This window comes from Bos grunniens, chromosome 4 (genome assembly GCF_055505025.1).
Source record: "Bos grunniens cultivar Pamir isolate PY7600 chromosome 4, Bosgru_T2T1.0, whole genome shotgun sequence".
In the NCBI taxonomy this organism is placed as follows: Eukaryota; Metazoa; Chordata; class Mammalia; order Artiodactyla; family Bovidae; genus Bos; species Bos grunniens.
The window spans coordinates 43,129,609-43,156,610 of NC_141168.1; the positions used below are offsets into that span (position 1 = coordinate 43,129,609).

Sequence of the window (27,002 nt, forward strand, 5' to 3'; positions counted from 1 at the left end):
TCCTAGGACTCAAGGCGTCATTTTTGGTTCCTGTGTCTGGGGCTAACAGAGGCCTTCGGGAAAACAGGAGGGAGGTGGGAGCAGCTGGCAGAGTTTGACCTGCAGCCTCATGGAGGGGCCCCATCTGGGCATGCCGACTACCCAAGATGGGCTTGGGAACATCTAGCTTAGGGCTTCTGCAGCCTGGCCAGCCCAGGGTCCACATGGCAGGGGAGAGACCTGCCTAGAGGTGAGGGGTCAGCTAGATCCTGGCAGAGAGCACCCAGATACACTTGAAGCAGTTTGTCCTGTTTTCCATTTATTTGCAGTTTCCCGAGACAGAACAAAATAATAATTTTGTACACTTACAAGGCTCAGAAAGAAAAGACAATGAAACTCAGCAAAAAGAGAGAAGAGGAAAGGCCGGCCAGCACCGCGGGCAGCCGACCCTCTGCAGGGCGGGCCGGCCGACGCCGCCACACCGCGGACATCTAGCTAGAGGAGCGGGTGTGGCTTGCTCATGAGGGGTCATGCAAAAGAACTCTCCCCCAGAAAAAAAAAATCCCCAAATTATCCCAGACAGGCAGCTCCCTGGAAAGAACGGGTGAGCAGGGAGAGGAGAGGAGGAGGCCCCAGGAGGTGAGGGCGGCTGGGCCGCACGCTGTCCACGGCGAACCCTGCCGCTGCCCGAGGCCCAGGGAGCCCTGCAGATGTTTACCCTGTGTCCATGGGTAGGGACGGCTGTCCTGAGCACAGCCGCAGACAGGCAGGTGAGCGTCCACTCTGAGTGTCTGTCCATGGACAGTCCCCCTTGGAGACCAGCATCCTGTGTCCTGTGCCCCACTCTGGGCCCCTCCCTTGGCTTGTGTGGGGGGAAGATAAAGAAAATCCTTGTTGAAAACAACATGAGTTGAAGGGGCAGATATTGGGGTGGGGGGGTGCGTCCTGCACCTCTGGGATCATGGCCCCTGACCACCCCCCAAGTATAGCCCAGGAGGCCAGGTTATACCCACCCCCATGCCAGGCCAAACGCTTTTGGCTCTCTCTGCCACCACCTGACCATGCAGCCCGTCCCAGAGGCTCACCAGAGTGCCCACCAGCACACAGGGGGACCCGCCTCCCCACCCCAGGGTCCCTGTCGCTCGCAGCCCAGTGCAGCCCTCTGCTCCCTGCTGCTCTGGCCCAAACTCTAAAAGTGCAGCCTCTTCAGCAAACACTTGCCTAGCCCCTGCCTCGACCTGGAAGCCAGAAACACCCGCCCACCTCTGACCCCTCTCTCCTTTCTGCCTCACACCCACATGGGGACGGGGGAGAAGGTGGGCAAAGACGGAGAGGTACCCAAGCAGAAGAGAGGCCAGCCCAGGGGTTCCCTTCCTCAGCGGGCTACTGCCAGCACTGTCCTCGCCCATGTCTCCCGCCAGGTGTGAGATCTGAAACTAAGGTGTGCCTCCCTGCAACCCCTCCCCCAGTGCACCTCCCTGGCCCCGACCGGGCCAGAGCTGGATCCCTGAGCCTCGGATGGCTCAGTATCCTCCCAGAGAGGCTGGCCCAGCCTCTGCACTGCTCACCCATGCCGGGAACACCGGGAGCCCACATCCACACCTTCTCAGGGAAGAGAGGAGGGAAGGGAAGTGGGATGGAAGTCAGCCGTGCTTGGGCCCCCTTGCCACCCCCAAGCCCTCCCCCGACGACACCTGACACTCCTGACCAGGAGCCATGCACGGCAGGGAGGATGCAGACTTCCTGGGGGGTGGGCACCACCTAGCAAACACTGTTCCTCGGGCGGCAGGCCCTGGTGGACAAGTTCATTCCCCCGGCCAGTCCCTGGAGGAGGCCAGGAGTGGACAGACACGTGGAGCTTGGGTGGGGTGCGGCCGGAAGGTTCGAAGCCCCACAAATGCCAGTGATTTTTACAGCTTTTTCCCTTGTTTAGTTTTTTTCTCCGTTTCATCGACGTCAATTTTGTGTTGTGGTTGTCGTTGTCATCTTGTTTTTAAAAAGAAATCACATCTGGTCTTGGTTTTCTGCAGACACAGGCACCAGGGGAGGAACGAGGCAGACACAAACATGCGACAGGCAGGCCGTGTGCCCGAGGGCAGCTGGGCTCCAAACACCGAGTCTGTCCCGTGGTGAAACCAGCCGCAGCGGCTCTGAAACAGAGCGGGCGCCAGGACGAGCAGGTCAGCTCTGGGGGCAGCTCTCCGTCTGACCCAGGTTTGGTGGCTGCAAGGTGGGCACCTGCAGGGCTGCCCGGAAAGGGGCCTGGAGACCCTGACCCAGCGCCCCCACTCCCCTAACACCAGGCTTGCCTTATGCCCAGGAACCTGCTGGGCCACCCCTGCTGGCCACCCTTTCCGACCGCCTCCCTCAGGCTGCAGCCCCGCCACCCCGGACTGCACTCCCCTCCCCCAGGGTCTCACCTTCACTGCAGCGGGGCCACGGGCGCCCCCGAGCAGTGGAAGTGCACATTCTGCCACTTGCCGTCTCGGCGATGCCACACACGGGTCTCCTCGGACTGGCTGGTGCGGGGCCGGCCTTGCCCGTCGATATACTGCGTGAGGCGGATGTAGGCGATGCAGGCAGCATCCTCGCCGATGACGTGCACGTGCGGGTTCAGGATGGTTGTGTGGATCGGCTTGCTGTTCTTGGCGAGCACTGTGGGCGGGCAGGGGCTTGGCGTCGTGCCTGCCCCCACCCAGCCCCTCTACCAGCCCAGCCTCCTCCCCCAAGAGCACACCCAGCCCCTCTACCAGCCCAGCCTCCTCCAAGAGCACCATCTGGCTCCCCATCCCTCTCCCCGTGTGTCCTCACCCCTCATCCCTGTGGCTCGGGGATTTCTGCCACAGAGGGTGGAGCAGTGGCCGGCTGACCCTGAGCACAGAGGGGACAGGGCTCCCCTGGGCCCCTGACTGGGGGTCCGTGGGCTCTCCAGGGGCACCCACCCTTTTACCCTCCCCCCGCCCTGCACTCACAGTTCTCGAAGTAGAATCTGTGGAAGTCCATCCCTTCAACCAGGTTGCCCAGGGCTTCAGGCTCAAACGAGGTCAGGCCTGGGTCGCAGATTTTCCTGGGGGGCAGACCCAGGTGAGGAGGGGCCCCTCAGAACCGGGTGCTTCCATCCAGCCCCCTCCCTGTGGGGAAGCCCTCCAGGTCCACCCCCCACACCCCAGAACAGGCCAGGCGCCCCGACTCACGCGTAGGCCTCGAAGTCGCCATTGTTGACAGCCTCGATGAGCTGCTCCGTGATCTTGATGATCTCCTGCTTCCGCGCTGCAGGGAGACAGCTGCCCAGTGACCCACACACTACCTGTGCCCGCCCGGGAGGGTCCGGGCAAAGTACCCCGCCCCCATCCCCATCCCAAGGCTGCCCAGCTCAGACTGCTCCCTTCAAGGCCACCCACGGCTTCCCGGTTTCCAAGTCCAACGAGCTTCCATCTTGTTTGTCTTAAATACAATATCCCTGAATGACACACACACTGCATCCGTAGCACTGCTGCTGCTGCTGCTGCTAAGTCGCTTCAGTTGTGTCCGACTCTGTGTGAGCCCAGAGACGGCAGCCCACCAGGCTCCCCCGTCCCTGGGATTCTCCAGGCAAGAACACTGGAGTGGGTTGCCATTTCCTCCTCCAATGCATGACAGTGAAAAGTGAAAGTGAACTACCCGTCTGGAAAATGCAGGTCAGGGAAGCAAAGCCTGCCACGACCACCCTGCATCTCCAGTCCCCCCAGCCACGTGCCCTGGGCCCTCAGCAGGGGATGACCCTGTGACACTGTGACCACCCTTCCTGGCTTCTGCCCCCCAGGCATTGCTCTCTAGTCCTCCATGCACCCAACAGTTCTTCGGGGGGTTGGGGGCAGGTGTCTACTAGGGGCCGGCTCACAAAGCAGGGAGTGGATTGGAGGCTGCAGGGCCAGGCCTCTGTGCAAAGGCCAGGAAGCAGAGCCCAGTGGAAAGCTAAGCGTGGGCCTCACCACCTTCTCTCCATGGAAGCCCACAGACTGCCGGCTGGCCTCCCGCCTCTTCCTGCCTCCACCTGTTTGTGGTCCTGGGCCCCAGGCCAGTCCTCTGGCATCACTTTTCCATCCTGCACCCTCCACCTGAGGCCCTGGGTTGGCAGCCCTCTCCAGGTTCCTACCCACTTGACCTCTGGTCCCAGACGAACCCAATCTCTGGGGTGCTTGCCTGGGGGCCCCCCTTTATCTCTTTAACTACCATTTATTTTCGGGCTACATATTTTAAACACGTGGAAGAAGCACAAAGAATAACATAGCCCACACCCTGCTGGTTCACATCTGAACAATTTTTATATTTGCTTTAGATTTTTTCCAAAGAGAGAAAAGCTTCCACATAAAGACACAGGTGCCTGTGTTCCCTTGAGTCTTGTCCTTCACTCACTCTCCCCAAAGAAGTACCATCCTGAGTTAGGTGCTAAACCATGCCTGTGCAGATACGTCGACACCCAAAGGCACACAGGAAACACACACATGTGCGTGTGCACACAGCCATGGACACACCCACACATGGTGATTCCATAACGCAGTAAACACCAGCAGTAAAACCCAGACCCAAGAAGAGCACTGAAGGCCGCACCCCAGTTCTCTTCACACCCCTCTCCAGTCACGGCCGTGCCAGCCACGCATCTGTGCTCCCTCACGGGGGCGTTGTGTCCCTCTGCTCCCCGCAGTACGTAGGACCACAGGCGCTCTGCAGGGCCACTCCTGTGGATGCACATTCCCACCCAAGCAAGCCTAAAGACAGGCGTCTGCTGCCCTCCAGTGTCCAGCTGCCAGTGCAGCTGGGCTCAGCACACGTGTGAATTGATTCACGGCCTACATTCCCAGAGCAGGAGATGCTGCGTGTGAGCGGGGGCATGCCCCTGGGTCGTGCGGCACACCGGCTCTGGACAGTGGCTGCTGGGGGAGCTCTGTGACACCCAAGGGCTCCAGTGCGTGCACGCGCAGGTGTGCACATGCGCCCTTCGTGCACATGGGTGTGTACTTGTGCGTGTGTCTGTAGTGCATGTGCACGCCAACCTGCCAGCACACGTGCGCTTCCTCGTCTAAACGAGACCCTCTCTCTGCACTGGCTGTGCTTCTGCTTGTTTTTTTTTTTTCTTACAGAACTCCATGTCTGGACTGTAACAGTGTTTGGGCTTCAGGCTGTCTCTGCAGAACCCAGGCCCCCGCTGGAAGCTGGCCTCCAGGAAGGGGGCCCAGCTGCCCTGATGCCCCCGTCCACCCGCAGAGCTCTGTCCCAACACAGACACATGCGGGTGGTCCCTGTCCTCACCTGCTGGATACTTCACACCTCCTTCAGCACACCCACTTCCTCCTACGCCCACCCCATAACACAGCTTCTCCCCTCTCAGTGCTTCCTCCACAGCCTGCCCACCTCTCGGCCCTCTGCCTGGGCGTTTCCCAATTCTGAAGGCCCTCTCTCCTCTGGACCTCATCAACCCCCACTCCCAGTTCACCTGTCATCTTCCTGGAAGTGGCCTCAAGCCTCAGTCTGTGACCTCCCACTGCAGCCCAGCTCCCCCACCAGATGACACCCCATGGGCCAGGGCCCCTGGGCTTGTCTGACAGCAGCACCCGGCGCCTGCCCCTCCCGTCCCTGCCCTGGGCGGCCGGTCACCCTGCCACCCTCCTGAAGCACCACGTCCAGCCCCTGCTCAGGAGTGCCCACCTCCCACTGTGAGCCACTCTGTCAGCTCCAGGCCATCCTGCTAATCTCGCTAAGGGGACATCTACACATCCCAACATCCCAGACACTTGTCAATCCCCCTCTTGACAGACAACGTGAGCTGTCTCGCCTCCCAACGTGAGCCCTCAGCCGATAACCTTGCAGCTGGAATTGAGAGACCTTTTTTTCTGTTTCGTTTCCCCAAGCACTCTGATTTTACGATGGCCCTACTGCACCGTGGTAAGTGGGCTGAGTTTTCCACTTGATGAGGTAATAGTGAGTATTTTTAAACAAATCGTAATTAAAAATGGATTCGGTGTAAAAAGAAAGTATTAAGTAAATAGAGCTCTAAGGTCACAGAACACATTGCAAAGTCTGAAGTTCAGGAAACAGCCCCCATGCCCATTCTGCAGATGGGAAAGCTGAGGTTGCACAAGCCCAGCCACAGCCCAGGAATAAGCCAGACGCTCCTGACCTGTGGAGGGACTCTGCCCTCTCCTTCCTTGCCGTACAGAGCAATCCTGCCTCCCCAGGTGGCATACTATGCAAAGGGACTCCTGGTGGGGGTGCGGGGAGGGCTGGCTATCAGGGACAAGCTGCCTCCAACAGGCAACTCCAGAAACAGAGCTGCGGTGCATGGGCAAGAGTCTGGCTTGGGAGAAGTCCCAGAGTTGAACCGTAGCCCTGCATCCACTCTGGCTCTCTTGGGGAGAGCTAACAGGCCAGGGAAGCCCAGACATTAGCAAAGGGTCTAGGAGGACCCTAGTGACCCCAGGTGGACCCTAAGCAGCTGCAGGGGCGCCAGGATGTCCCTAGCCACACCAGGGAGGCAGCTGCACAGGATCAGCCTGGATTGTGCATAATCCCCGATTATGGAGAACCCAGGGCGGGCCAATGGGCACCAACCCATTTACCATTGACAGCTGGCGGGTTGGCTCCCTGGAAAAGAGGCTGCCCGTGACCCACCCCAAGGATGGCCCTCTGCAGCCAGGCCTCTGTGCCAGTGGGGGAAGCCCCGGGCCCCAGAACCGGGAGAGGGGGCCACTCCACTCTGGCATTCACCCACTTGGCCCACTGAGTGCCAGAACTCACCCCGAAGTGACCACTCAGAAGTCCCTTCTCCAGGCTGGCCCGACCTGATCCCTTCACCCAGGACCCCCACACACAAGGAAGCTGGCTGCTGGGAACCCCAGGTGGGAGGGCAGGAGGTAAGAGGGCCCCTCTTTCTGAGGGACACTGATAGGGGCACCCCTCCCCTTGGTGCCCCCCCTCCCCAGCACTCTGTCCCTCCCCTGCACCCTGTAGGCCCAGCCACACGTGCCAGGAGTCCAGGCCCCAAGGTCCCCTCCACTCAATCCTGGTCACAGCCCCTTCTACAGCCCCACCTCCAGAGTCAGGCTCAGGACAGACCCCCAAAGGGGCAAGCCTGTGCTGTGCCTCCCCTCCCCCACTCCATCAGCCTGTCCTCTGAGCTCCCTGCCTGGGCCGGGCATGCCCCAAAGGTGGGTCGTGGCCTTGGGCCGGGGTAATATTGCAAGGACCCCTTGGACACAACCCTCCACATCTGCTACCCTCAGCTTCGTTATCTGGGAAACCAGGGGCCACGAGGGTCCCGGATTTGGGGACACGGAGGCCTCTAAACTCGAATAAGACCCCGCACAACTGGGGACGGGCAGAGGCTCCGCTGTGTGCCCACCAGCAAGACTCTGCTCTCTCACCTCTGAGACGCATCTCCACTTCCTCTAGCAGAGCCTGAGTTCAGGCCACAGCCCCCGAACCCCCGGCCTTCCCCTCTGCTCCCAGGGCCTCCCTCCCACCCACCTACCCCCGCCCTGGCCCCCAGGCATGGCTGGCAGGGGTGGGCGGTGGGGGTCGGCACCCCCACAGCCTGGCACTCACCCAGCCTCTCCCCCGCCATGCCCGGCCCCCAGCCCCGAAGCAGCTTCGCCTCTGAGAGCCCAGTGTCTCCCTGGAGGAGGGGGGTGGCTGCCGCCCTGGGATGTCATCCATCCCTGTAAGCGATACTGGCAAGCAGTCGGCAGACGGCCTGCAGACGGCAGTGGTGGCTCCTCCCTGCCCGGGGAGGTGGCCCAGCCCAGCGCCCGCCCCCAGCCCGCCCCCCAGCCCTAGACTCACCAGCCAGGGCCGACCCCAGACAGCACGCACCCCATCCTCACTACCACTACAGAAGAAATCTGCAGCTTACAGCCCCTGGGAGGGAGGCTCTAGTTCAGGGAAACCTGCCTCCTGCTTCTCTCCCCACAGGTGCGCATCTTTAACCGAACGGCAGCTTTGTGTGGAATTCCCTGGGTCCCCCACCCAGGAGCCGACCCCTTCCCAGAGCCAGGGGGTGGCGCACCGCAGCTGGAGGTCTCCACGTCCGAGAGCCCCCAGGAGCAGCCAGCGGGGCCACTCAAGGTGCTACTTACACGGGGTGAGTGGGGGGCCTGGGAGAGCCGGAGACGGGCAGGGTGGGGGGCCCTGGGCTTCTGGGGTCCCCGAACCCCTCCTCACCGTGTTCAGGATGTCAGAGATCCTGGGGGCTGGGGTGGAACAGACGAGACGTGAACACGAGGCAGGCGGGGGACACGCAGGAGAGAAAACCTATGGGCTGATGAGCCAAGCCAGAGAGAGTGGGGGGGGACGGAGGGGTCATGAGGGGACAGAGAGGGATGGAGAAGGGATGTGGGGGGTGGAGGGGGACGTGAGGGACAGGGGTGACAGAGAGGGGCGTGGGGGATGAGGGGGAAGCTTCAGGGATGTTCAGGCAGCTGCACCTGTCTGACTAGGTGGGGGTGGGGAAAGCTGCTGTGGGCGGAGGGTGCCCTCCATAGAGGGGCAGCCTGGCCTGGGAGAGGAGAGAGTAATCCCACCTGGGACAGGCCCAGGGTGGGCACCCCGAGGTGAGGACGGGATGGGTGAGTGGAGGAGTGCACAGAACGCCCGGCCCCTCTGGAAAACTAGTTCTGCAGGGAGGTCGGGCCCTTTCTTCTCCCTTTAAATCCATAGGCCTCTGGTCAAGAGGATTTCTGTAACAGCTCCTCGTGCCTGGATGCCCATATGAAGTCAGCATGACTGACAAGGTCACGGCCCATGGCCCCAAGGGGCAGGGTACATGGTCGCTCCGGGTGTGGGAGACCCTCAGGGGGTGAGGTCTTGGGCTGGACAGCAGTGCAGGGAGCCGTGTGGGAGGTGGGGGCGGGGGAGCCGGGGGAGAGCTGCCTTGCAGAGTTAGCGCGTGCGCCCCCTGATGCCCAGCCAGGCCGGACAGTTAGCCAGGCCTCGGCAGCCTGGTCCAGGGGCAGTTGAGGCCGTGCATGGCAGGATGCGGGAGCCACTTGGCAGCAGAGGCAGCAGGCCTGGGGCACTACTTACATGGGGTGGGCAGGGGCCCCTCGGCTTCTGGGGTCCCCGAGCCCCTCCTCACGGAGCTCAGGATGTCAGAGATCCTGGGGGCTGGGGTGGACAGGAGCAGACACGTGAGGAGGCGGCGGGCCAGGCTGGTGGAGAGGAAGCAGGCCTCCCTCTCTCTCCCGCCCCAGGGTGTATCTCAGGACCAAGGAGCCCCGGTCCTGAGACCCCCCCCAGGCCAGTGGAGAAGGCCCAGCTTGAGGGGTAGAGGTGCTGGGGAGCTGCGTTGAGGGGCTGTGAGGGGCAGGCTGGTGCCCGAGCTCAGCTGGCCCTTGGCCCTCGAGTGAACCCTCAGAGGAGCTGCTGGCCCCTCCAGGAGACCCCCACAGCAGCAGGGCCCGGCTACTTACATGGGGCGGGCAGGGGGCTAATGGGAGCCGGAGACGGGCAGGGCGGGGAGCCCTCGGCTTCTGGGGTCCCCGAGCCCCTCCTCACGGAGCTCAGGATGTCAGGGACCCTGGGGGCTGGGCAGACAGACGAGACGTGAACACAGGCAGGTGAGCACACGCAGGAGAGACAACGGGGTGCAGGAGGATGAGAGGAGGCTAAGCTGGAGAATCACATGGTGGGGTCCAGGGCTCCTGGGGTACCGTCACCCCCGTGTGCCCAGGGCTGTGAGATCACAGCAGGTGTGTGAGGAAGACACAGGACCACCCGCAGGGCTGGACCTGGGGCGGGAGGGTTGTGTACAGTGCCTGCCAGGACCAGCAGAGGGCAGGCCTGAGCCCACTGGGGCTTCTCTGCATGTGATGGATTGCCTAGCTGAGGCTGAGACTCCCCCGGCCCCTGCCCCGTGAGGCCCCTCAGGCATCTGCCGATCATCTCCCAGCCAGACAAGGGGTTGGCATGAGGCTGGCTGGCTGGCCCTCTCCCCTGGGCTCCTTCAGTCTTGGGCCGTCTCAGGCCCCCGCCCGGTTGGGGCGAGGGCAGACGTGCGAGGACAGGGCCTGGGGGAGATCTGTGTGACCTCCAAGCTCCATGCCAACGGCTCAGGGCCCGCAGTCTGGGGAAACTACACGAATGTCCACTCGCTCTACATCCAGAGGCCAAAACCTTGTGCTCGCTCACTTCCACTCTAGGGCAGTGGGGGATACTCAGGACAGGGTCATTGCATCTCCCAAACTGGCAGAGTGGCCACAGCCGGCCCAGCGCTCATCTACGTAGAGTGTGGCTGAGAGGCGGGCTCCCCAGGCAGGGGCCAGTCACCTGGCCTAGGTAGAGTGCAGACCAGATCCCCTCCCTGGGGCAGCTGAGAAAGCTGAGGGTGGAAGAGGGGCGCCAGGGTGAGCACACACCACCCGGTACCCTGGGGCATTGGTGGGGCTCAGACAGAGCCTCAGCCAGCTTGGCCTGGGATCCCTGAGTGGGGAACGGGGTGCCTGTCTCTGCAACCTGCCCCCCAACAATGAGCGCAGGAAATGCCCCTTGCTGCCCACCCACGTATCAACTGCCAGCTGGGTAGGCACAGGTTTAAGGACCTTTGAGAGAAGAAACAGCAAATTCAACCATGGAAACTGGGTGCACAGCCCCTGGAGCAACTTGGGAGCCCATGCAGAGAACCGTCCCATCCAGGGCAGTAGCTTCCACGCTGGTCAGGGTGCCCAGGTCCGCCAGGTTCTGCTTGGATGCTCTGCCCGAGACTGCCCAGTGCCAGTCTGTATCCAGCCTCAGATGGGGCTATGGGCCTGAGCAAGTCAGCCCCTCATCACAGGACGTGGCCTTTGCTGTCCCTGCTCCCCACCTGCGAGTGGCCTGCCCACCAGCCCCACAGGCGGGGAGGTTGGATACCTTTTGTGTCTTCATCCTCTATGGTGGTGTGGGTGCTGTCAGATGACTCCTGGGGAGACACGGGGAGGCAGCGGGTCAGGACATGGCCTCTGCCCCCACGGGGCCCAGGCCCCAACCCCAGAAACCCACAGGCGGCAATGGAGCTTCACGCCATACCCAAGGGTCACCCATTTCTAGGCTGGGCCACCCACATCCCCAACAGCTGAGGACCCCAACTTCTCCTTCTGCCAATGAGATACACCCAGCGGAAAGATTAGCGTGCTCAGAAGACATTCTTTAACAAGATAAAAACTGTTTTTTTTTTTTGAAATTCCAAGACGCCTGGGGAAGCAGGAAAGCATCCACAGCCTTCCCACTTTGGCAGACAGGGTGGAAGCTGCCAGTAGGTCCTCGGGAAACTTGACCCGGCCCGGTCAGAGTGCGGCAGCACCATACCTCCTCCCCAGGCCTGGGCCATCCAGCCAGGCCTGGCTTTACCTCTCAGGTGGCCTGAAGGGCAGAAGGTAGCCCCAGCACCTCCTCCCTCACCCCTGGCTTGCTGCCCTTCAGATAGAAAACCAGATGCCCTCCACCCGTGACCGAGTTCCCAGAGAGCTTGCTTGCTTCTCAGAAGGAACATCTTAACAGGGTTCCCAAGGAACCTGCCCCCGCCGCAACCCCCTTACCAGACACTGCTCTGGGCTCTGGGCCAAAAATGGGGCATCTACAGGTTGTAAGATCAGGGCCCTCATCACAGAATGTTGTCTCAAGGCCCCGTGCAGGGAAAGCAGGGCCCTCACTCCAGACACCGGGTCCCAGGAACACCTATCCCTGGCCTCAGTCACAGTGGACGCCCAGGCTCTTCCTAGCACCTCGAGGCTGGGTCAGCCCAGACGCAGTGGCCCACAGCACCCCTGTCCTGGTCTGTGGCCGGGATGTGTGGGGACCCTTTGAGGATCTCAGGCCCAGGTGGGAGTCTGGGTAGGGGTAAGGTAGTAAGGTCCTAGAAATGCAGCTGGGCTGCCCACCCAGCGCTCCCACCACCCCAGAAAGCCAGCCCCTTCCCTGGCCGCAGGGTGAAAATGTTGATGGGATGGGAGCTGATGCCAGAGCAGAGGAAGAGCAAGGGAGGGGTCAGCTCAGCAGGAAGCACTGGGCACGGTGGGCAGAGGTGAGCAATGCGTGAGGGCAGGAGGGTCTGTGCTGCCCCTCTCCTCCTGGCCTCATACTTGGGGGCACGCAGGGCAGCCCCCATTGGCCCTTCTCCCCTGGAACACCCAGCCCTTGGCCACACGCCGCGAAGGACACCCGGGCTCTTTCTGGCACCCTGAGCCTCTGAAGTGGGCCCTGCCTTCGGCTGCTCCTGACCAGGCTGGGCCTGGCCACCCCCAGGCTGGCAGGATGGAGAGGATCTGAGAAGCGGAACCTGCTCAGGATGGGAGGAAGCCCAGGCTCCCGTGTCTGCCAGGGACTTGGTACAACTGTGCCTCCAAGGACGGCACCTGGGGCTTTTCCCCAAAGGAGCAGCCCGTGGACTTGGGGGTTCTGTCCTGCCTCGAGGGGGGCAGGTCACAGTACACCTGTCTCAGCACAAATGCTTCCCCAGGGTCAACATCCCAGACCTTCCCCAGGGCCAGGGGTCTGCCTCCCGGCTGAGCAGACGCCCCCGAGAGGGTGGTGAGGAACGCGCAGTACCTTGATCCCGTCCACTGGGTTATGAATGACGGTGGTTTGAGGCTCCTACAGAAGAAGGAAGCACAGAGGAAGGAAAGAGTGCAGTGAGAAGAAGAGGAGAGCAGAGGCCCCCGGGCAGGAGCCTGGGAGAGGAGAGAAGAGGGTGGCAGCAGAGCAGGATGGAGGCAGAAGGCCAGCAGGGAGCGGAGCAGCTGGAGAGGGACCTGGGGCGATGCGAATGGGACGAGCAGACCAGCCCAGGGCCTCGAGGGCACCAGTGGCCAGAGGCCAATAGAGAGAGTGGGCTGAGGGCAGGGGTGAGAAGCTGCACGCTGGGGTCCCTGCCTCAGGCGCTCTGCCCTCTCCCCTTGCTGCCGGACCTCCTGCCCGCCACGGGCAGGGCACAGGTTTGAAGATGTCATGGAGTGGGGGTGGCACATGGGATGGACGGGTCCGAGACGGGGCTGGCTGCAAGGCCGGCGTGCGGGACCCTTCCCTCCTGGGCCAAGGCCACCCCCCACACCTGTGCTCGCGGTGGATGCCCATTTGGCAAATCTAGCCTCCCCACGGGTAGTCCAGGGCTCGCTCCCAGAAGCAGGGCCTGAGGCCCGTGGGGACACCAAGTGTACTTTCTGCAAACTCGGGACCTGTGGACCAGCAAACCGCAACCTCTTGGGATTGCCTGCTCTACACGAGACACCATAGGCACACAGCAGCCTGGGCAGGAGGGCCATGCTACTGGCCACAGCCCTGCACCACCGGCTCCATCCCCTGGACAGGACCCTCCAGATGAAGGCTGGAGCTGGTGGGTCCCAGTGAGCTGGTGGGTCCCAGTGATTTCATGTCTACACACCCCTCCCCATCAGGGGAACCCCGGAACCCTCCAGGCAGCCACAGGCCAGCACAGCCATAGAAGTGTGTCTCCCTGTACCCACCGTGGCCCTGTAGGACACGGACTCTGATGGGGAACACCATGGCTGCCACTGCCCTAGACCCGACAGCCACTGCTAGGCTGTCACCAGGGAAAGCCAAGGGGTCTCTGTCTCCCTCCAGATCTCTGGGAGGGCTCTGAAGCTAAAGCCAGGCTCATCCATTCTCCCTAGGGAGAAACCAAAACCCGCCCCTCCCAGACAATGCACCCCTGCAGCACCCAGGAGAGGGGCTGGCAGTCTGTCACCACCCCCAGCCTGAACCACCCCCCTGCAGAGCCAGCCCCGCTGAGTTCCCGGCCAGCCTCCTGAGAGCAGAAGAATCGAGGTTGGTGCCTGGACCCTGGGTCTTAGTCTCACCGGACCCCTGATGGTTCCCACTGCTGACCATAAGTCAGCAGGGGCCTGTCCACTGCACCCGAAATGGGTTCCCTGGCACTGGGGTCTTCCCTCACCCCCACATCCTAGGGCAGAGGGGCTAGTAAGGCTAGGTGTTGTCTGTCAAGAGACAGGCTGGGAACCAGACCCTGGCTTTACCCCAGGCCTCCTGACAACGGCCACCACACAGCCGGGATACAGGAGAGGATGGCCAGGAAGTGGGGGCAGAGGGGTTCAGTACCAAGGCGGCTGGAGGAAGCGTCCCCTTGGGGCTGGTGGCAGCTGCACTGTTTTTGGTGCTATTCGTCTGGGGCTGCAGAGAGAGGAAGAGAGGCCATTAGGGAGAGAATGAGGGCTCATACCCCTTCCTCGAGTCGGGGGAGGCCCAGAGGAGCTTTGGGGACTGGGTCATGCTGCAGGCTGAGGTAGGGGACCAACCACTGCCCCCTGGGCCAAGCCAGAGCCTCACCTTAACTCCATCTGCTTTCTTGTTGAGTAAACTCTTGGCTGCTGCATTGGAGAAAACAGACATGGTGAGTGAGGGGCCTGGCTCCCACTGCAGCCCACCCCCTTGGCATGAGGCAACCTTGGGTGCCTGCAAGGACCCCAAGATCGAGTGAGTGGGCCACCCCAGGTCCCAAGGCAGGGTGACTTCTGCCACCTGGGGCCCGCTGGGGACAGAGCAGGTCTATGTCTAGTGCTGGGCAGGGCCACCCTGCGGGCGGCCTGGCAAGGGCTGCCTGAAGACCCTTGTCCCCAGGACAGGGGCTTCCCCCAGCCCTCCCCCATGACCTTGGAGGACAACAAGACTTCTCCTCCCACCTGAGACCACAGCTTCCAGGCGGGCAGCATGTGGGATCCCCCAAAAGGAGGGCAGGGCACTGCCCTTGCCCCAGATGAGAATACAGGACAGGGCAACAGGTTGGGGTGGTGGGCACCTCCCGGTGATTCTCCATGTTCTCAGGCAGGGATAAGTGGGCTCTAGCTGGCCATCCACATAAGGAGGGACTTGTCCCAAGCCCAGGTGCCTGCCTGCTCTCAGCCCCCCAGACCCCCTCCCTCGGCAGACAACACTCAGAGCTCTGCCCCCATGGCCAGGCCCCAGGCCATGCCTCTCGGTTCAGAGCACGCACACACGGGGCAGCCTCGCTCTCCCTCCTAGCCCCCCCGGCAGCCCCGGCTTTGGCCCACTTCTTGGCCTTGCTCTGGCGGCACTGACAGGGCCAACATGGGCCTCTGTGCCCATCCACCAAGGACCTTGAGCTCTGAGTCAGGCAACAAGAGGACATGCCTGGGGGAGGGTCCGAAAGGCCACCTGCACCCCAGGGTCCCACCACCTCTCAGATGCACGGCAGACAGCCCATCTCACCCCAACCTTCCACCCCACCGAAGAGGTCAGCATGGCCCACTCGGCGACTCTGCCTCTCTGTGCACCGGCTTGAGAGGTGTGACCTGCCACACCCCTACAGGCCCTCAGCCTCCAGCGCCTGTCCCCTCCACAGCAGTTAGTTTTAATTACAGAACTTAAAAAAAAAAGAAGAAGAAGTCAGCTTACCTTATGGAAAAGGAAAGGTGAGGAGAGGAAGAGAGGGAATGAGGAAGGAAGGAAGAGAGAGAAAACAAGATTTGTGGAGGTTCAGGCAGGGAGCGCAAGTCTGCAGCCCGGGATTCAGCGGCTCCTGCCTCGCCCGCCCTGCCCACGCTCACGCCAAGCGGTGCCCCAGGACGGCCGGTGCAGGTTAGAGAAGCAGCCCAGGTCAGACGCCAGGGGCAGGGTCCCTTGCCCCGGAAAAAGGTGGCACAGCCCCCACGGCTGGCTCTGAAAGCTCTGGCTAACCAGCCCTGAAGTGGGGGCTGCCTGCTTAGAGGGACCGGGGAGCCCCAGCAGGTCTGTGGGGGGCACTTTGCTGCTGGGGACATCCTCGGAGACTACTGACTCTGGACGGCACATCAGAAAGACAGGCACTCAGACCCAGAGGGATGCAGCAGTTATCAAAATGGGCCCGCTCCCCACCAATAACATCTGCATCACATAGCCTGGGCCAGCCCCAGACCTCCTGGGTGGCCTCAGTTTAATTGTTCATTTGCTCTGAGGGATCCTGATGCTGTTTCAGTTTGAGAACCACTGATCAAGGTCCCCAGTAGGGTGGCCAGGCCAGTCCCCAGCTGCTGGGCCCCCTCCTGCTGATGACCTTTTCCTGTCTAGGTGGCCATCGCCGCCCTCTGGGCTTTGTATGGGGACACCAATGACTGTTCCCAGCCAGAGGGCCCTGTGGGGTCATCGGAGAACGGCTACACTGGGCGCAGCTTTAGTCCCCAGGCTTCCTCCCCAATAGTCCCCCAATACCCTTGATTTCCTCCTAGGATTCACAGGGCAAAGTTTAATGAAATGCCGGACTCCTGGCCCCACCTCTTATCTGGCGGGCCTCACCTCTTATCTGGCGGGCCTCACCCCATGAGAAGCACCACAGGATCCCAGTGAGTGAAGGGACCCCAGGCCTTTTCTTGTCCCCCCAGCCTGGCCGCTCTGCAGAGAGCGGCCGCTCTCTCGCTTGGTGAGGCTGGTCTCAGGACCACACCCTGATGCCAGGGCAGCCCTGCCCTGCAGACCTCTGGGGCCACATCCCGCTTCCACTGGGGGGATGCTGGAAAACCTCCCCTGGTGGCAGCCACATCTGCCTCCCTGTAACTCAGCATGGAGGAATCGCCCAGCCCGTCAGATGTGGGAACTCCTGAGCCTCCAGGGCCAACAGCCTGACTCCTGAGCAGCAGGCCACCCCTGCTGACCTCACCTCTCTGCTCCCTTCCCCACCTCCAGTGCGCAGGGAGGGCACCACCGCTCCTGAAGTGGGAGTCATGCTGTGGTGACAGAGCCCAGGGACCCTGTCTGTGCTGGCCAACCAGCTGGCTGGACAGGTGTGGAGGAAAGTGGTGTCCACCCCAACTTGAAGGCACTTGTCGTGAGAGCTGAGCAGGTGAGCAAACTGACCCCCAGCCCCCAACTTAAGTTGGGCAGTCTGGGGAGAGTCACCTCCCAGTGCCATGCAGCAGTGATCAGCGGTGCTCCCAGCCAGCTCTTCAAAACCAGCGCAGGCCAGTGCCAGGCTGAGAAGTCCAGCCGGGGCCAGCTCAGGGCCCTGGTGGAGGTGGAGTCAGCTGTGCCTTGGGCTTCCCCTTGGGCAGGAAAGGGGGCCCATGGGTCAGAGCCTGGGTGGAGGCAGATGGAGACCCTGGGACAGCCCTGGGTCTTATGAGGGTCCCCTTCAGTCCCTGATTCTGTCAGAACCCACATTCCAGACCATGCTATTCAAGACAGTACCAGTTCCGTTCCCTAAAAGCCATCCTTCTGGGGACACAGACCACACCACGGCCCAGGCTCTAGGAAGCCTGCAGCAGACACCTGTTCTTTGAACTGACTCCCACATGCTCCTCCCTGGGAATCCCCAGACCTCAGTGTCTGGACACACAGCTGCCCCCATCCTGACCACAGCTCCTGTCTGCCACATTTCCTAGAAATTCACATCTCTGGCTGAGATTAACCAGGATCCCGTTGACTCCCATCTACACTAACGGTTGAAGGCATAGAGAGTTTCTTCGTGTCTTCTCAAGTCAAATTCATTACTATGCGGCAGGAACTGAGGTGAACCAACTAGGCACCCTCGACCCCCGGGGAGACAAGCAGAGCCCTCTGCCCTACCCCGCCCCGGGTCCTCAGGGCCACGCCGTCACTGAACCCCAGCAGTTTGGCTGAGTCTCCTCTCAGTGAAGGCCAAGTGGGGCCAACCAGGATGCTTTGATGAACTGCAAGAGATCTACAGACACCCAGTCTTCTGCTGGCCGAGCGCTCTATGTCACCCCAGAGGCCATCATCCACAGAGAAGCAAGTCCCTGGGACTGAGCCCCCTCACCCGCCATGTCTGCTGGGTCCAGCACATTGGCTGAGGTGGGCTACCCTAGCGGGGGTGTGAGGGCTCAGCCCACAGGGCCCAGCCGTTACCTCATCCCCTAGCTCGTCACTCACGGACAGCCATGCTGGGCTCCGTCCACATGCATGGACTACCCCAGGACACTGCGGCCCTGGGCACCCAGGGCGGAGCCGCACATGCTCGCGGCCTCATGCACCGACGCCCCACATCCACTTGCAGGCAGCGGGCAGTGCAGGCGGGAGCCCCGGGCAGAGAGCGGCTCAGAGGCGCCTGCCTCGCTCACCGCCCTCGGTCTTCACCAGGAGCCCCTAGTCTCACCGTTCCCTACCCCTCTGCCCCTCCCTCCCCCCAGGCACTCCAGAAAGGCCCAGAAAATGAAGCTGACTCAGGATAGCCCCCAAAAGGCTGTCCTGCTGGACCTGTCCACTGGGCTCACAGCAGGAGCGTGGACCCTCCTACCCAGGATGATCCTGCCCTGAGCACCCCAGGAGGCAGCATTTGGGGTCCTCTGGATGGGCAGGCTGGCCTGCACATCCTGCAGGGTCAGAGGGAAAGAGCCAGGCCAGACATGTAGGGAAGAAAGGGCCTAGGCCTGGGAGCGGCTGGGCGTCTGCCCTGTCCCCACAGACACTTGAGGCAGCAGCAGGAAAAGAGGGCTTCTTCTAGCCACACAACCCCATCTGGGGAGCACCTGGCTGGCCCTCAGCTGCAGCTCCGCCCCCCCAAGCTCGTGCCACCCTCAGCTTGGGTTAGGGCCGTGGGCCCCCAGGAGGTCTTGGGGTCTAGCCTCATGGGGTCTAGCCTCATGGGGTCTGGCCAAGGTCACAGTCAGGTGACTCCCTGGGGGGTCTGCCCTTCACAGGCAGGGGCAGCAGATGGGCGGACTCTGCCTCTCCCCTCATGGGCTGGGGACGAAGTGAGGTGCCTCATAGAAGGAAACCAAGAGGAGGCCTTCAGTCATTCTCTGGGAGGCCGAGGGCCACGTCTTGGGGCTCACAGGGCAGACATACGTGTTTGAGACTAAGTACGGACCACTGGCCTCATACGGAGTATGAGTGACCAGGAGTACAGTGCATGTCCCTGAGGGCAGGTAGGGGCCAAGTCCGGAGTGGATGGGGTGGCGAGTGGGCTCTCGTAGGGCAGGGTCTCTGCCCATGCCCTTCTCCCCAGGGTTCCCATTTGGGATTCAAACCCCCTCAGCAGCAGCCCCAGAAAAGAGGTTTCCTGTCTTTCTAAATAGGCTCTTGATGGACAAGTGGGGAGTGAGCCTCAGAGAGCAAAGGGCTCAGACCAGAAGTGGAGTGGGGGTCTCCCGACCCCCAGACTCAGGAATCGGGACCGGGGAATTTAGTCAAATGCACGCAAGGTGACACAGCTCGGGGGTCACCTTGGTTGGCCCCTCCTATAACAGGCAAGGCTGCTGGGACATGGGTGCTGGCTCCCTGCCCAGGGCGGGGGCTCTGTGAGCGTGTCCACGGCGGGAGCAGGGGCTCCCGGGGCCTTTGGGGTGGCTCTCAAGGCCCTGCTGGCGGCTGCGTGCAGCGAGGGGAGCTGCATGCCGACAGGCGGGACGTCTACCTTGTTCCACCAGCCCCATGGTGGCGCCGGAGGCCGCGGTGGACATTGTGGCCGGAGCGGTGGTCTGTCTGCCCACTGTTAGCACCGGGTTAGAGACGAGGGGAGGGGCGGACACAGACGAGGGGTGGGCGAGGTGAGGGAAGAGAAGAGACAAAGGAAGCAGAAGAAGATTAGAGTCAAAGTTTAGGTGACGGATGGTTCCAGAACCCCTTTCACAGGAGCGTGAAAACAAGATGGAGACCGATTGACATTGGGAAAAGCATTTGCCTCCTTTCTCCTTGGAAAACCCCAGCGGGGTCTTCCGGGTGCCCGGCCGGGCGTGCAACAGGACACGTCCTATTAGTATTGGTGTGACAGCATGCCCCCCGGCCCGGCAGCACAGTATCACAGCAAGGTAACAGGATGGGGCGGTGCTGATGCAGACGGACAACGAGGACGACCACAGACGCTCCCGCGCCGGCATCGCGGGCGACAGACAAGCCACAGGAGAGCGAGGGCGCGGCAGCCCCGCCCGGGGACGCTGTCCCCGCTAGGCCTGCCCTGTCCCGAGGCCTCAGGGCCGCCGATAGACCCTCCGAGCGGCCGCACGCCCCAAGCCCTGCCCACCCTTCGTGCCCAAGTGGGCGGCTGCCAACCAGCGTGTCCGGAGCCTCCCCTCGCCTCCCCTCTCCCAACACAGAACGGGTGCTCAGAGGATTCAGGACAACAACGAGGCCACAGAGTGCTGACCAACGCCTGGACAGACACACGGAACTGCGGCCCACCGGCAGGCAGCTCAGACACAGACCCAACACGCAGGGACGGGCCCTCATGGGGCCCGGCCAGAGCCCAGGCCTCCTCTGAGGCCCAAGGGTCTCAGAGGGAGGAAGGCCGGGCCGGGCCGGCAGCAGAGGACGGGACTGTGGGGGCGAAGACAGGGCAGGCGGCTGGTGGCGGGTCACTCCCCAGGCTTCCCGCCGCAGGCCTGCTGCTCCTGGAGATGGCTGTTCTCACCTGAGAAATTCCGTGTGGCCAGCATGGTGGTGAGGATCGCACCCTGGAGAGAGACATACGGCTGAGGCCAGGTGGAGACCCCCGACCCCAACCCCCGGACCTGGGGTCAAGGGCTCTTAGAGAGGCGAGAGTTCTACACGCCCACCAGCTGCACCCAGACAAGTCATCTCATGCAGAATTAACAGTGACCTGTCCTGGGCCCTAAACTATCCACCAAACCAAGCTTCTAAAGTGCTTCAAGACCCCTGGGGGCACTGAGGCTGGGGGTCTGCCTCTCCCCACAGCCCTTCCTCTCCCTGAGAGGTGCGTGCATAGCAGCCAGGGGCCTGGTCAGGCCTGAACCCTCGCCCTCAGCACAGAGCAGCCTGTAGGCAGGACGGGCCTGGTGCCCAATGGCCTCCTTGCCCAGGGTCCCCTCCCTCCTGCCCCTCTGAGCAGCAGAGCTTGGCTGCTCTCCTGACCAGAAGTGCCCCGGGTCAGAAGCTTCTCAGCTCACTCCCACTCAGACAGCATGACCGACCACAGGGCATGTCTCCCAGCCCCCTGCCACAAGGGAACCCTAGGAACACCTCGCGGGCAGCGTGGGAGACTGAGGAGGGGCCAGCCGACATCTGGGCACCTTGGGTGTCATTGCCATGGAAGGGACCAAGTCCACCTGGCACACCTGGGATAACACCAACCAGCAGCCCGTCCTGGGTGGCTAGGACCCCTGCCAGGCCTGCTGGGACCCCTCTAGCCACCCCCAGTGCGGGGCCCTCGGCGCCTCCAGGTAGGTGAGCATGTGAGCATGGCAGGGCACCCTGGCCACACACTGGGGTCAGTGTCTCACCTTGAGCTTCCTCCGAGCGTTGAATTTTTTCAGGCACTCCACGGTCTCCTGCCTGTGCATCATGGAGGCCACAGTGGAGCGTTGCTGCGGGAGGGAACGAGGGAGGGCATTACTGCAAGGAGCCTTGGGGGCATCAGCTTTGTCCCCAAGGGGGGCTCAAAAGAGGGGAGGTCAGAGAGAGGCTCAGCGTAGCGGCACCCCTGGGGCTCTTGTGCCAAGAGCTACCAGCTACTCACATCAGCCGGAGGCCACCTGTCCCCACCACCTGCCTAATCTCCCAGTCCGTCACCTCCTATGGCCGTCCACTCCACCTGTCCCCATCACCACCTGGCCCTCACCCTCCTTTGCCACTTCATCCCCTCACACGCTAGATGGCGCCTCTTCTTCTCATGGAGCTCCAGTCCTCCCAGGGACTGAGGCCTTTAAGTCACCAGCACGTCCCAAGCCACATAGCAGGTCCCGTGCTCCCATAGCCCTCAGGAGACCACAGGACCAACCCACTGGATTCGAGGAGAGGGCCCAAGGTTAACATGCTAGGGGGTGGTCCGGGGCTGGTGCAACTTACGCAGACCCATGGGTGCTTCAGTGCCTCGTGTGCCGTGATGCGCTTGGCGGGGTTGATGGTCAACATCTGGTTAATGAGGTTTTTGGCTTCGGGAGTGACCGTGTCCCACTCAGGGGACGGGAACTAGAAAAGAAAACCAGGCACAGGGGAGCCTGAAGCCCCCTCCCCAGACAGGAGACAGAATTCTCCAAAGGGCCTCAACTGAAAACAGGGGTGTCACCCCACACCCTGCCTCTGCCAGCCTGCCTCCCCCAGATGGGGAGGGATGGGGGGTCCTGGCACTCACATCGTAGGCCCCGGCCTTGATCTGCTGGTACAGCTTGTGCTGGTCCTCGTCCCAGAAGGGTGGGTAGCCCACGAGCAGGATGTACAGGATCACCCCTGGGGAGAGCCAACAGCCCAGGGCCTCATGCTGCTGCCCTCACTGCCCACGCCCAGCAGCCCAGCGGCCCTGCGGAGCCCACCAGCGCAGCCACACACCAGTCACATGCTGCTACGGGGTGTCTGGTGTGTGATCCCAGGATGCGAATCAGATGCCCAGCCCTGGTACTTAACAGCTACAGGACCCTCAGCTAGTTTCTCAGCATTGGCTAGGGTGGGGGTCACTGCCCAAAGCCAGCAAGTCCCATGAGGACACTGAGGTCCTCAAGCACCCCCTCCTCTCCATCCCCACAGCCAGCGTCAATCAGTGTCCCTCTTTGGAGACCCTCATGTTTGCAGAATGGCATAAACAGCTCCTCTGCCCCCCGACCCTACTTCACAGGGGAGGCCCCCTCCACTGCACTGACTATGGGGGAGACGCCCCTGGCAAGGAGGCAACCCTGCCAGGGTGGTCCACACAGCCCCCGCCCCTCCAGTATCCATCCCCCATCCAGGCACTTGCTGCCCCTTCTCCAGACTGCTCTGCCGAGCGCAGGGCAGGCAATGGGGTGGTGGGCTTCTCGGCAACAGCCAGGGTTGTGTTAGTAATTCTGGTCTGGGTGGGGAGGGTGCTCCCAGCTGGGGGCAGCCAGGTGTGGGTCTGGTGCAGTGCTTGTGGGTGCAGCCCATCTCGCCCAGCACACCAGCCTCACCGCATGCCCAGATGTCCACCGGCTTGCCGTACGCCTCCTTGCGCAGGACCTCTGGAGACAGGTAGCCCGGCGTGCCAGCGAACCCTAGCATGACGGGAAAGGGTGGTGTGAAGGACCACAGGGCGGCCAACACCCCCGCCCTGTTCCCTGGCCAGCCGGCCGGCCAGGTACTCACCAAACCACGCCTGCTGGTCCCCCTGCACCTCGATGGCCAGGCCGAAGTCCGCCAGCTTCACCGCAGCCCCTTTGCACTTGCTGGCCAGGAGCAGGTTCTCGGGCTGTGGGGAAGGTGAGCAGCCCGAGGGTGTGGGGTTTACACCCAGGGGTGTCACCAGAGAGAGGGGGACAGAATACCCCTTGGCAGACAGGGGTGCACAGGTCCCCTGACCACATGGGTGTCCCCCCAGCATAGCTGACACCTTTGGCTTGAGCACACCCCAGAGCCTGCACCCCACAGTCTCTGTCCCCCACTCACCAGGGGCAGGGACGTAAGCCCTAAAGCTGAGGGAAGCTGGTTCTCAAAGTGCAAGCTTGTGAACTCGGGGTGCTGGGACCAAAACAGCACACCTGGAGGCCCCAGCAGGCCATGCAGGACCCAGACCCCAGCTGTAGGCGGGGTTCCCTCCGCCCACCAAGGCTGGCTGCACAGTGAGAGCGGCTGCTGGAAGGTTCAGGCACTTGCTGCAGGATGGAGACTCTCAAAGGGCAAGGAGAAACAACCAAGGGCCCCCGCGGCCTGAGCAGTGTAGGACATCCAAGTCCCACCAGCCCTGGGCTGGCTGCTCACAGGAGGGGCGGGTCCCGTGCCGACCTCCCGGCCTCGGGGAGCAGCGCCCTTGCTCATGCAGGAAGAAACGGTATTCATCCCTGTCCCACTGGGGTGCCAAGGAGGCTGCTGCCCGGTTACCAGGAACACTTGGCCCTGAAGGCCCGAGGAGTTCCCTGCACACTGCGTCCTGAATGCTAGGCTCCTTCATTCCAGCCTGTCCCACCGGCCTCGACACCTCCCAGAGGGCAGCACTCAGAGCTCAAAGCCGCTGGACTTCCTCATCCCTGGCTGCCCGGGGCTCTCCCGGCCCTGAGCCCCCTCACCAGGCCACCCTCCCGACAGGAAGGTCTGCTGACACCATGCTGCCCACCTTAGTGCCACCAAGAAAGACAAATGCCGCCAACTGAACTGAGTTAACCCTGCTTGGACACAGGGGTGTGAGGACAAATCGTGTGGCATAGATGAAGCATGCCAGCCCACGAGGCAGAAACCAGAGCTTCTCCAGGCCCCACACAGCTGGTGGTTGAGGCTCTGTCACTCCAGGTGACACGTGCTGGGGATACCGTCTGCCCAGCACGGCCGGGAGGCCCCTGAACACCTTGATTTTGCCAGTGTGAGTGGGGCAGGGGGACCCCTACCTCCCCACAAGCCCCACACCAAGAAGTCTGAAATACACAGAACATTGCAGATCAACTATACTTCAAATTTTAAAAAATTGTTTTTTTAAAAAAAGAAGTCTGAAATACTGCAGCTGGGGGCTTGACCCAGCTTCTACCAATCAGATTCCCCCAACCCCAAGGAAATAAACCAGCATTCTTTGGCTTCCCAGGTGGCGCTAGTGGTAAAGAACCCGCCTACCAGTGAAGGAGATATAAGAGACGTGGGTTCAATCCCTGGGTCGGGAAGATCCCCTGGAGGACAAAATGGCAACCCACTCCAGTATTCTTGCCTGCAGAATCCCATGGACAGGGGAGCCTGGTGGGCCACAGTCCATGGGGTCACACAGAGTTGGACACAACTGAAGTGACTTAGAATGCCTCTCTGGGAAGAAGGAGCTAAGGGAACCTGGTCCCTGGGAAGAGCTGGGTAACAAGGCTCCTCCCTGGGAGGAGAGGGAGGGGACCCAGCTGGGTTGCACAGGGATGTTCCCACCCCCAGGCTCCACCCTGGCTCCCTCATACGCACCAAGATGGCACTAAGCCCTTCTGCTCTCTCCACCCTCCACATCTTGGCTGAGAGGAAACCCCACCACAGTACTGCTTCTGGAGGTCTATCTCAGCCAAGATGACAGAGGCCTCTCTAGAGGAGGAGGGACAGCCTGCTCCCCCCGACACCTGGTGGGAGAGGAGACCAACTGGTCCTAACTCCTTTTTCTTTTTCTCAGCAAGGATTCTGTGTGCCCTGAGGCCACACCTGGGCTGGGGAGAGCACCCATCTGCACTTCGGAGCTTCGGGCTCCAGGTCTGTTATGCATCATGAGGTCCAGGATGAAGGAGGGATGCGTGTCCTCTTCCCTGCAGCCCCTCCTCCCAGAGACCCCTGAGTGAGGCCCATGCAGACAAGACACAGAGACAGATGGGCACCCACAGGACAGGCAGTCAAGTGGGGGGAGCCTGGGCAGACCCATGAGAGGACAGGGGACCACACACCACATGCAGCCTGGGAGCGAGGACACATGAGGGCATAGGGAGGGTCCCAGGCCTGTTCCTCGTGGGACATCCCCTCAAGAGCAGCTCCACAGCATCAGCTCTCACACACACACACACACACACCTCTGGGTAGCCCTAGAAAGGTGACTCCATTCAGCCCTAGCACCCACGAGAAGGTTGGTCTCAAACACCACCAGCAGGGATGCAGGCCCAGGGGTCCCCCCACCCCCTGCAAAACCAACAAGAGAAGAAACTGACCCAAACTCAGACCTGGAGAAAGCTGAAGTCAAAGAAAGGAGGAGAGATTGAGAGGAGGAGGAAGGGGGAGGCAGAAGGGCAGGAAGGAGGAAGGGGGCAGGAGAAGGCTGCAGCTCCTCCTGAGGGCCCCTCCCACCACACAGAGGCCTGTGGGTGACAACCCTTGTTTTAAACAATTTGCACTTGGCCCAGAGCTGAGCCAAGGGCCACAGAGACGAGTAGAAAGGACTGGAAGTTTGAAGAGACCAAACTGGCCCCTCACCTCCTGCTCCCAAGGCATCAGCCCCACCTGCGGGTACATTCTCTGTGTCCCTCCTGCCAGGTCCGAATCTCAACTGGAGCCCAGAAAGCGAGACCCCGCGTGGACATGTGCCACTAGGCTGATTCTTGACAACTGTCCCCTCTCAGCCCTGAAGCCTAGAGGCATTGGGAGGGATGTGTACAGACACATGCATGCACACACACACACACACATGCACACACACACAGTCTCACACACATGCACAAATGCACATGCATATGTACACATGCTCACACATACACACATGTCCATGTGTGCGCACAGACCCACATTCTCACAAGCATGCACCTTCAAACACAAACACATGCACACACATGTGCCAATGCACATGCACACACATGCACACATATTCTCATAGGCACACACCTTCACACAAAAATACACGGGAACACACATATGCAAACATCTCCCCCACACACGTGTCTTCTGGTGCACTGCCCTACCCCCGAGCCTCCCCTTAAACACGACATGCAGTTACAGACGACAGACACCTGGCACAGAGCGGGGGGGGACTCACCTTGAGGTCCCTGTGGACGACCCCCATTTGGTGGCAGTGGAGAACCGCCTCCAGGATCTGCTGGATGCAGTGACTGCAGCAAACAGCGGGCGCATTAGTGCGGATGGCCCCTGAGGAGTGGGCGGGGTGCAGGAGAAGGGTGCTGTGTGGGAGTGGTGGGATCTCCAGCCCAGTGGGGGCCCGGGGGAAGCAGGGAATCATGGTGCTGCCTGCCTGGGAGACGAGACGCTGGCTAGCAGGGGGCCTCTGGGGCTCCCTCTTCACCCTCAAAGGTCAACACAAGGCATGCCCTCCCCTCTAACCAGGCCCACAGAGGAAAGATGCCTGACCTCAATGCACTCCACCCCAAGCTCATGCTGGCCATGCCTGGCCCTGAGCTGGGTGCCCTTGAGGAGGGAGGCCAGGGCTGAATCTACACTCTGCAAGGCAGCTGGAGACCCAGACAATGGGAGGGGAGGGTAGAGGTGAAAGGGCAAGGGAGAGAGGGCAGGCCAGTGCCACAGTGCGGGAGTGATGCCCTAGGCACCAGTGCCCTTCTCTGTTCTGAGGCTGTGCTAACGCTCCAGTCACCAGCACACATGTGTGAGAATGGGTGTCATTTCATTAAAATAAACTTCACGTCCACGCTGGCTGCTGGCTGCCATGCTAGACAGCTCAGCTCCATAGCAGCACTGGGGTCTCTGGGGGCAGCCTGGCACTATCCAGGGCCCCGAGGGGCTTCCTT

The 27,002-nt window shown here is 61.8% G+C and overlaps 1 protein-coding gene across 16 annotated transcripts in view; it reads right to left on the reverse strand.

Annotated features, from left to right (window-relative positions):
- Nucleotides 1-277: 277 nt before the first annotated feature.
- CAMK2B (calcium/calmodulin dependent protein kinase II beta) overlaps nt 278-27,002 on the reverse strand; it is a 92,394-nt gene continuing 65,669 nt past the window's right edge. For 2 of the 16 annotated variants that reach the window (XM_086396115.1, XM_086396127.1), the window contains exons 6-24: nt 26,279-26,351; nt 22,960-23,062; nt 22,785-22,868; nt 21,998-22,092; nt 21,712-21,834; nt 21,147-21,230; nt 20,318-20,360; nt 19,325-19,399; nt 14,290-14,327; nt 14,062-14,133; nt 12,535-12,579; nt 10,861-10,909; nt 9,423-9,536; nt 9,037-9,117; nt 8,091-8,204; nt 3,174-3,249; nt 2,952-3,046; nt 2,400-2,634; nt 278-2,129 (exon numbers count right to left, since the gene is read on the reverse strand). In XM_086396115.1, the coding sequence (XP_086252241.1) occupies nt 2,402-2,634; nt 2,952-3,046; nt 3,174-3,249; nt 8,091-8,204; nt 9,037-9,117; nt 9,423-9,536; nt 10,861-10,909; nt 12,535-12,579; nt 14,062-14,133; nt 14,290-14,327; nt 19,325-19,399; nt 20,318-20,360; nt 21,147-21,230; nt 21,712-21,834; nt 21,998-22,092; nt 22,785-22,868; nt 22,960-23,062; nt 26,279-26,351 (1,597 nt within the window). In that variant the 3' untranslated portion in view covers nt 278-2,129; nt 2,400-2,401. Of the gene's footprint in view, nt 2,130-2,399; nt 2,635-2,951; nt 3,047-3,173; nt 3,250-8,090; nt 8,273-9,036; nt 9,118-9,422; nt 9,537-10,860; nt 10,910-12,534; nt 12,580-14,061; nt 14,134-14,289; nt 14,331-19,324; nt 19,400-20,317; nt 20,361-21,146; nt 21,231-21,711; nt 21,835-21,997; nt 22,093-22,784; nt 22,869-22,959; nt 23,063-26,278; nt 26,389-27,002 lie in introns of all 16 variants that reach the window. The other 14 variants (XR_015162327.1, XM_086396128.1, XM_086396117.1 and 11 more) reach the window with 14 other exon arrangements.